Source organism: Acipenser ruthenus, chromosome 49 (assembly GCF_902713425.1).
Source record: "Acipenser ruthenus chromosome 49, fAciRut3.2 maternal haplotype, whole genome shotgun sequence".
In the NCBI taxonomy this organism is placed as follows: domain Eukaryota; kingdom Metazoa; phylum Chordata; class Actinopteri; order Acipenseriformes; family Acipenseridae; genus Acipenser; species Acipenser ruthenus.
The window spans coordinates 8,010,107-8,020,745 of NC_081237.1; the positions used below are offsets into that span (position 1 = coordinate 8,010,107).

Sequence of the window (10,639 nt, forward strand, 5' to 3'; positions counted from 1 at the left end):
TACACGTCTAAATTAACAGTCTGAGTTGCTTGTACCAAGTGTGATTTTTTTTTTTTTTAATTGACCAGTTTTTTTTACTCCAAAGTTGCAGATTGCAAAAAGAAAAGATTTGATAAATGCAGTACTTCATTTCACAACTCGATCTGGGGATACACAGCAGAAAAGAAACTTGGTAAATTCGTCTTCATCAGTGTGTCCGTCCCGTCGTCACATTGACAATAAGGAAGGTTTTTTTAAAGCTTGTTTTGAATCATTAGAAGTGTGCAAAACAACTTTTTCCACTGTTTTAGGTTTAGAACTGTATTTCCATTTTTAAAAGTACTCTAAGAGAATGCTTATTCTGCAAGACATCAGTCCTTAAAAACATTCTAGAACAGTCCTTAAAAACATTCCAGAACAGTCCTTGATACGGATAGGGCCCTGTTTGTTATAATGTCAACCATGTGATAAGAAATCTTGGCAGCTCATCAGACAAGTCCCTGTTGCTCGTCTTTAATTAAGAAATAAGTCATTATTGCTACTGGAGGGGTAGCCACGTCCAGGAATGGAGTCCATTGTTCCAACACGAATTTAATCCTGAAGCTTACTGACGTAAAGAGGCTGGGGAAAAGAATTTGAGTAGAATAAAAAAAAGAACTAATAATAATATGCCTGCAAAGCATTTGCTTGGATTCAATGAGATATTTCATAAGATCCTGCAATATAATACAGGGCATGCATTTAGATCTCAAAGAAATGGGTCAGTGCACCAAGGTGTCCCCAAGATGTTTATTAAGAGCGTCAAAGGCAAACCAGTGGGGATGTTGCCATGGAACAGTGAACACAACAGGCCGGAACTTTTACAGAGGACCTAGTTAAGCTTCCAAAATAATGCATCTGGAAAATATACGTCAAAATATTGCGTCTGACAGTTTCTTTGATCTGTTTTTTAAATCAACATGCTTGTTTGTTTTGTCTTTACGGGAAAATCTCTTGCAAGTGAAACATTGATTTGCGTGGAGCCGATGGTGGTGGTGTGTCTCGCTCTCTCATACAATCTGAGCAGGCAGTGTGTTTGTGCTTGAAGCAGAGAAAGGGGATGGGGTTACAGCTCTTGCCATTTGATCCAGATGCAGACAGACCCACAAACTGTCTGAACTAAAAATGGTAGATTCAATCTGCCCCTCACCAACTCCTGAATCACAAACCGCCTGCTTCTTAACAATGCACCATGCAGGAAACATCATGCTGCTTTAAGAGAGGCTCAGTGCAAAAAACCCAAAAAGAACATTTTCTGAAAAATGATTTGCATGCAATAAAACCAGCAAGAAACGACTCAATAAATACCATAAGAACAAATAAATGGATAACGGCGTCTGTCAAATAAACTAATAATAAATAAATGTTAGCTATCCTTTCCTTTTAAAAAGGACCAAATAATACAAACAACGACAGCGTTCATCCAGAACATTCAAAACGCTCGATCAAAATCCAAATGTAAACCTTTCAAGACGCTGCCAAGCAAACGTTTAGCCTTGAGAACGCCTGTCTACTTGATGGCTGCGTTGAATGATGTCATTCTCATGCTTACATGACAGTAAACATCAGGTGTCTTTTTTTTCACAGGCGTGTTTATCCTTAGGATATAAGGATTCAAACTGAATTCTGGGGCAAGTGCCTTCACAGCAGTGTAAGAGTCCATTACAGAAGAGAGCTGAACCAATATAATGGTATGAATCAGGGCCTTGTTAGCACCCCATTATCCCAGAGAAGCATCATTATTGTGCCACAGCTTCGGCTGGTAAACTGTTCAATACATTGATTTCCTTCTGCAAAGAAAACACGCCTCCGTCGACACAAACCTGTCCTACTTTTGAGGCTAAATCAGTAACTTCAGTTCACATTACCTACATTTAGGACGTTACAAAGCTTCCATTCCCTCCATCGTGCCTTCGTTTTAAAAGGGAGATGTAATTATTACAACCTGTCATCATTACAAGTGTCTTGGCACTCCTGTCATAGAGTTGTGCTTGCCAGGGGAAAGAGCCTTTTTTTTTCAGCTGCAGAGTTCCCTGTTGTTCTCTTTGGCTGTAGGTTTTTGACAGCCCTGCAGTGTGCAGTGTCTGCGACACTGTCTCCAGAGGGGGGTGCTGTGGCCTTTTTAGACAGCCCTGCAGGGTGAAGTGTGTGCGAAACTGTCTCCAGAGCGGGGTGCCGTGGCCTTTCCACCCATTTTTTTTTTAAGTTGCCCGCTCAGAACCAAGCTGATTTTTGTAAGGATTAACAATGATCTGCATTAGTTACAGTGACTGGTTATTAGAAACATCTCTGATGCTGGGGAACACCCTGGTGGTATAAGGGAAGCAGCTTTACAGAATGACAGACTGCCACTGTTGCCTGAATGCACCGTTTCAGTACAGCCCCTGTTAAGTTTACAGCGGTATACTATGGGAAAAGCTTAGCCAAGTGTTTTCAAAGTAAAGCAAAGCACAGTGAATTCAGTGCTGTGGGTTTTGAACTGTTCAGCTATCTGTTAAAGGCACAATCAACAATCAATTTCCTAATGAGATACTGGACTGGTAATATCTGGCAATAATCAGTGCTTTGGGAACACTGTACCACAATCACCGTTATCGACTGAAAATCTGTAGTAATATCATTTTTACACTGATGGAACTATTTTTAAAAACTAAAAAGACTTCCTGCTGTTTCCCCATCACAAAACAAAGGGAAGGGTTTTAGTGCAACACACAAGGAAAACAATGGTTGTGATTGTCCCACTGCTTTCATTGGTATGATGAATTGAGAAAGAGAAATATCTTATATATGAATATACAATATGATAAAAAATTAATCTACTGCATTTTTTTTTTTTAATATGCGGATTGGACCATAAACAATATTTCAGCTTCCTGCAACCCACTCGTCTTTTTATAATGGTTATACTGTATCCCAAATATTTGTAATAACATATATATATATATATATATATATATATATATATATATATATATATATATGTTATTACAAATTACACTTTAACTTAACTAAAAAAGAAAAATACTGTACCTACTCAACATATATTTTTTTAAAGGTATCATAGACATATAAATAGTCCATAGAGCTGGATGCATACAATACTATAGGTATTAAGGAACATCTTCTACACTCACATACATACATACAAAGCATGCTGTGCCTGTGATTTACTTTATACAATGCAGTCTGTGTAGTGTGTGTGTGTGTGTGTGTGCGTGCGTGCATGCGTGTGTAGTGTAGTTTGTGTGCGTGCGTGTGTAGTGTAGTTTGTGTGTGTGTGTGTGTGTGTGTGTGTGTGTGTGTGTGTGTGTGTGTGCGTGCGTGCATGCATGTGTAGTGTAGTTTGTGTGTGTGTGTGTGTGTAGTGTAGTTTGTGTGTGTGTGTGTGTGTGTGTGTGTGTGTGTGTGTGTGTGTGTGTGTGTGCGTGCGTGCATGCATGTGTAGTGTAGTTTGTGTGTGTGTGTGTGTAGTGTAGTTTGTGTGTGTGTGTGTGTGTGTGTGTGTAGTACAAAACACTACCGCACTTGCAAATCTCAGCAACGCGGTCGTTTAAAATGCAATTGCTGTATAAATTACCAAGCAAATTAGGCCATAGAACAAATATAAAAAAGTCCAGGGAGGGGGGAGAACCAGAATTCGTTTTCGGGAACTGATACCAGCTACAAAAATTGTATTTATATTAAACCACAAGATGAAAGATATATATATATATATATATTTAAAGATGATATATATATATATATTTAAAGATATAAACACCAGTCTACCTGGCTATTCCTACCATACTATCTGAAGAAGATGGAAGCCAGAATGTTGGAGCTAATTATAAAAATAGTGAGTTTTGTGTTAATCGATTACTTTTCTTCTTCATTGTATAGATAGATAGATAGATCGATAGATAGATTACATGCTAGTATCTATACCCTATCAGTTTCTGCTTGCCTATATGATCCTGAATGAATGCTACTCAATAGCAGTTCAATAGATCGGGTTTCAAAGGTTCAGAAACATCCCCGTGTTGCACAGCATCCAGCTTGCTGGACAATTTGTTTTTCTATAAATATTTTCAGACTGGCTTGAATGTATTCGTTCTCGTTGGGTATTGTTCACACATGCCTTTGTGCAGACCGCTCCGGTACAATTAGGTACATTCCCTTCACATGCTCTATGGTAATGGGTGGGTTTGTTGTATATTTATGGGGTCAATTATTGTGGCCTCAAACCACACAGGTTAAATTACCACGGGGTTCAAATTTGAGATCAATTGAAAAAAGCGTAGTGTGGCTTCAGACTAATGAAAACCAGGTCAAGTGGTTAACTACAATAATTAGTGCAAGGATCTGAATTGTGGAAATTCTTTCAGGCTAATATTACACAGTGTTATTGTCAGTGCTAACCAAGGTGGAATAAACACCACACAATGCTTTACCAAATTGTGGTGGCCTGTCTCTTTCCAGTGTTGTTCCAGTGAGTGGTGTACCTACCTGTACAGAGACCTCTACTCAACTCTGTGTGTATAATGCAGCACTTACATATGGATATAATAACACATATTTTAATAATCAAACAGGAAACGTTTGTCCCACCACTATTACTTTAAATTAACAACCACTACCTCACAGTCATACAATATATTTTCCCTTCCTCCCCGAAAAAAAACAACACAATCATCGCGGGACTAGTAACATATTCGCGTGCACACAAACCTAGTATACAGGACAATGTAAAAGCATTCAAAAATCAATGTTGATTATTTATTTACTATGCCACCTATCCACTATCATAATGAGTAAATCATACTACAAATGGGGCAATGGTAGCGCTAAGGTAAAAGACGGATACTGATGCCGGGCTGCTGTATAATCGCTCATAAACCTCAGTTAGAATTATTTCTGTATGGACAGAATGACACGCAGAAAGGCGCTTTTGTAAGCTTTTTTCCCCCACTAAAGTGTCAAACAACTCTAACTAAGAACAACCCATACCTCCCCTTGTTCTCACGTTCAAATAAAATCAAGACCCAGCTCTCAAAGTATCGCTACATTTTCATGGAATGGTGAACATAGATGTTGCATCGCTCTCTGCGCATGTGATATTCCACACAAAAACAAGATTTCAAAACAGGGTGACCGGGGAAATGAACGTGTCTTCCCTAATGCACTGGACTTGTAACCGCGGCGTGTTGGGCAACGAATCAAACCGAGAGTCAAAAGCCAGCAGAAAAAGTCTTTCGCAGCTGACCGCTTTCCAAAGGTGACAAGTGACATGAACCAAGTCATTGTCTGAATCTGACAATCAATCAGAAAGTGTTTGAACGAAGGCCGATTCATACGTGTATATATATATATATATATATATATATATATATATATATATATATATATATATATATATATATATATAACAACAATGCCAAATGTTCTCTTCTGTTTTTACGCATGGCACAATTGGCTAGTTTTCATGAAAGTTAGCGATTCCCCGTCCACAGGGTAACATTCAAGCCACACACTGACCTAGTATAAATCAAATTCATTAAAACAAGTCTCTTGCTTATTTTATAATGCCAAATGCTGGACTGAAATCCCTTGCTTCAAACATAATGGGTTAAATGTATGCCGTGCGTTTGAATACTAATAAGGTCAATATTATTGCAATAACGCTAACGCTATGTGTGCACCGCAGTGAACAAATTAACAACAACAACAGCGAGTATAGGAACTTTGACATGAAATCGATGTCGAAAAAAAAAAATGTCAAGAAAGAAACTTTGCAAAGTTGCCAGGTCACAGCACAGTAATGTGGTGAGACTCCTCAAGGAGACTTGCCAAGAAACATCCCGCCCTTTTTCAACTGTAAACCTATTTGCATTTTTAACAAGGAGCATCACAATCACACAACAGAAAACTAATATTTTTTAAAGACATATAAAAAATTTTTTTTTTTTTACCTGAGTTAGACAGAGAGGAGAATACATCATGGTTCTGTGAAACTGATTCGAATTTGACAAATAGTCAAAAGAAGAAGAAGAAGAAAAAAAGAAAAAAGTTACTGAGTCATTTTGCACCGTCTATTAAAAGCCAGATCCGGAAAATAAAAACAGAAAAAAAAACAAGATGAAAATCAGAGAAAGCGCACAGACGTGGAGGGCTTAAAAAGCGGTTCCATTTAGGAAATGGGGGAGAGAAAGAATTAAAGAACGAGAAAATGAAAAAGAGGGAGGAATGATGTGACGTTATGAGAATAGCCCATCCCAAAAAAAAAGGGCTACATCCGACTTAAAGATGCAGTATCCCTGTTTCCCACACCAGGACGACTGGCATTTAATATATAATTGAATGTGCATATAATTAAGAGCCTCTGCGTTATCGATCACGATATCTGCCACAAAGCATGGGGTTAGGTCCTAATTGATTACTGTTCTGTTGTGACTATCGGAAAGTTAATTGATATGACAAGCTCAGGCTGCACCAAGCGACTCCGCGTCCCATTATCAAAATTCCAATCTAAGCCGAGCCACGTTCATTTAGAAAAATAGTTTTAAATGTCGTAGTATAGTCGCCAAAAAAAAAAAAAAAAAAAAAACGACACGCACTATTAATAAAAGTCTGTAACCGTCAAATCGGATAACAACAGCTATGGTGGGCGCGCGAGTTACTAGCTTGTTATATTCCTCCCGTTTTGATTGAGAATGGTCAACACAAATCTCCGTTAATAAAATGCAATGCGTTTCATCATATACTGTATTTGCACAGCTTGAATGCACGCCTTTCTCTTTAAATCTACCACGCTCTCTTTTGTGAGAAGATTTTCAGTCTAAGCCCTTGCACCCCCCCACCCCCCACCCCATCGACTTTCCGTTCCGGTAAATGTTTTAAAATATGTTACAAACTTAAAAAATAAATATATAATAAAGACGCGTTTAAAAATAAAAGTTGCATACATAACTGCTCGCCCCCTTTCCAAGGCCTGCCTTAGTCTGGAATATCAAAATAGCTGAGCAGATCCACGAAGCCCTATTGCTAAGCAAAATATATAAATCTGTACTATATCTTACTCGTACAAAGTCGCCCTGAATGTACAGGTATTATCTTTTAGTGTATAATTAGTTTGCAATACCCCTTTCAGAAAAGTTGCAGAATTCTAACATTTTTTTTTTTTTTTTTTTTTGCCCATAGGAATCGAAATCCGTATCGTGAAACTATGTCCTGCATTCATTTCAATTTCAGTTTTCAAAACGTTGTAGAGTAATCTCTTAACTTTGTTTTTAGTGGTAGAAAAAGTACAGTAAAGATTTCGGAAAAGTACGACCGCACGGGGTTTCGCTTTAGCTCTGAATGCAAAAAATGTGCAGATAATTATAAAAATATCACTGTCGAAAAAAGGGTTGAAAATATAACTGGGGCAAGACCAGCAAATGTACTCATTTTGGACTAACAGTAAATTAACAACACTTACATCCCTTCTGCTTCATAATCCAATAAGCTTAATTTGCCACACACATTATTATTATTATTATTATTATTATTATTATTATTATTATTATTATTATTATATAAACCACATCACTGGAACTCCCTATATTTCAGCAAATAAATAAATAAATAAATAAATAAATAAATAAATACACCCCTCTATTATTATCATTATTATTATTTATTTAAACCACCTTTAAAGTGAAATGCATTACTAAAACCACATTAACTTTCTACATAGCAGAGATGATGTCTTTAATAACTTTGGAAGCTTTTTTCTATACTCCACAACGTCAAAAATGCACCAAGCTTAACAGAACAAAACACATACTAGAGTAAAACAAAAAAAAAAAAAAAAAGAAAGAAATTCACCTATAACTGAACCGACAAACATTGGATTCTCAGACAGGAAATTGTAACTACAGTATTCATTCACGCTGCCGCATGTTATGCAGAGGTTATTGTGATATAGTGGCTATTTTTAAGTCCTGCGACGTGAAAAAGTGTCATTTTTGGTAATACAGTACGTCGGGGGTTTCCCAGTTTTTTAGCTGCGCATGGGGTGGCTTTGATTACAGAGCCACCAACAACAAAGACCTCAAACTTTGCATTACTGCCTGTTAATTTATATTTCAGATTACTGTGCAGCCCATGAGGGTGTCTGTAAAAAATAAAGTTGTGCTTTAATCTTTCTAATATATGCAAGACCTAAGATCACATCACTATTAACACAAACCCAACAAAACTACAAGTCAGTCCCTGATCACTGTAAATATATTTCAGAACACCCACCTGTCCAAAGTGGGGCTTTGATAATATAGAATGTGTTAGAATAGAACAAAATAAAAAGGGATATATATATATATATATATATATATATATATATATATATAAATGATTATATTTAAAAATGTAAATGCGTATATGTACAGACTACTAACGCGAATATGGAAAATATACACTATTTCTGCACTGTGCAGGAAAATAGACTAATTCCTATGCATATTTGAATATTAAAACAATGTTATTCTTCAAACACTAAACATATCAAATGGGGTTATTAAATATTAAATCAATACATAAAGAATATGGGGGGGGGGGGGTGTTAAACTGAAGTAACAAAATAAATTACCTAAAGTTGTGTGTGTGTATATATATATATATATATATATATATATATATATATATATATATATATATATATATATATATATCTATATGAACATAAAAATAACATAAGAAAGTGTACAAACGAGAGGAGGCCATTCAGCCCATCTTGCTCGTTTGGTTGTTAGTAGCTTATAGATCCAAGAATCTCATCAAGCAGCTTCTTGAAGGACCCCAGGGTGTCAGCTTCAACAACATTACTGGGGAGTTGATTCCAGACCCTCACAATTCTCTGTGTAAAAAAGTGCCTCCTATTTTCTGTTCTGAATGCCCCTTTATACACACACACATATATATATATAGGCCTATATAACATTTCAATATTTCTGGGAATCGTTTGGATTAGTTATTTTTAAGGTGGTCAAAACAGAACGGATATCGTTATTAACATAATAAGAGTTACACTGTTATGAAAATATTAAAAGCACCCTATGTGTAGCCTGTTCGTGTTTGTGTATTGAATTTATACCGCAGCTATCTCGTACTGAAAATGCTGTAATTCTATTGAATACGAATACGGTGCTGTGGGGCTCTGTCGCTTTAATACGGGGTTTGGCTCCAGTGTGCCCCGGCTACAGCACGCCTCTGTCGGTACGAGTTCACGTTCAAGTCGGCGTGCCCCTGGCTTTCACTGCGGCCATTTTCCGATCGCTTCCTCGCTGTTAAGTCGGCCTCCAGAGTCCCGTGGCATACACAGAGCTACACTACACTCGTCTTGTTGGCAAAAATGTAAAAATAAACTTTTTTTATGGGACAAATGCCAGTTCGCTGTTTTCTGCCTTATCCCACTGTGCATAAATATAAATACAGTATACTGTCAGTGTTTTCCTATCCCCATTATACAACACAAAACCATACGTTTAGCAACAACTGCGCAGAGTAACTGACACAAAACTGAAAGACTTCTTCCAGACTATATATTATCTAAACGTGTTTGCAGACTCCCCCTGATATTTTCGTCGTGCATGTTTTGTTGGAACAGCGACAAATAATGAGGAAATTGACTAACGTACCATTGCCAAGGGAGACTGAAAAAACCACACACAAGAAAAAAGTTGCAGCTAAAAATGCCTTTTGCAGCACCGCAGTTCAGTCTCTGGTCATCTCGTCGATCCGGCTGGGGCTTTTTTAATTATTATTGTTATTATTAGTTTTTTTTTTTTTGTATTTATCAGTCATCCATTTCTCTTCGCAAAGAAATCTCCAATCTTCGATGGAAAAACAAACACGGGCAAAAAAAACGATAATAACAATCGAGAACCCAGTGCGAGGTCTGAAGATTCAATTCGATCCGAGCCCCCCGTTTCAACAAAAGGTACAGGAGGACATCAAAAAAAAAATCAGATCTTGTTATGAAATGCAATGTTCAGTTAGAAGGAGGCTGTGTCTTTGGTGCAGTCTGGCTTGCCGTGGCGTTGTAGCGCGTAGCATACATAACAATGCAACGCTATATCCTTGGTCCCCGGCTTGTTATTTCAGATTCGGTGTATATTTGTGTATATATGTTTTAGGAGAAACATCTTTCGGTGTCCTGCAAACAAAACGACCCGATGCAAGTCTTGTAAGGAGATGTTACGATCGTCTTCAAGACGGAATACATGAGAGAGAGACCGCGGAGGTAGCATGGGGTGGGGGTAATGTGTTAGTGTTGCGCTTGATGGCGTAGTTTTTTTTAAAAAAAATACATACATATATACATATATATGTTTACGGTCCGGTGTATGGAGGGGCTAAAAAAACAGAGAAAAGAAACAAGACCAAATTAAGAAGCGCTCCCCCCTCCCCTCCCCCCCCGTTTTTTTGTTTTGTTTTTTTTTTTTTAAATTTCAGACGTTGATGTCTTATTTATTTCCGGGTATATTATGGAAATAAGTCAATTAGCATGTGTAACAGGACTTTCGCTCGCAGGGGTGCGAGGCAGAGTGTTTCCTTCTGTTTTCTAAAGAATAAGCGGTATCACTAAGTTATTTAAGGCGAAGAA

At 37.4% G+C, this 10,639-nt stretch overlaps 1 protein-coding gene across 5 annotated transcripts in view; it reads right to left on the reverse strand.

Moving 5' to 3' along the window:
• The window catches only part of LOC117962273 (nuclear factor 1 C-type), a 95,913-nt gene extending 85,481 nt beyond the window's left edge, over positions 1 to 10,432 (reverse strand). For 2 of the 5 annotated variants that reach the window (XM_034912185.2, XM_034912182.2), the window contains exon 1: positions 5,967 to 6,569. In XM_034912185.2, coding sequence (XP_034768076.1) covers positions 5,967 to 5,996 — 30 coding nt within the window. In that variant the 5' untranslated portion in view covers positions 5,997 to 6,569. Of the gene's footprint in view, positions 1 to 5,966; positions 6,570 to 9,671 lie in introns of those variants that run through there. The other 3 variants (XM_034912186.2, XM_034912183.2, XM_034912184.2) reach the window with 2 other exon arrangements.
• Between the last annotated feature and the right edge of the window lie 207 nt (positions 10,433 to 10,639).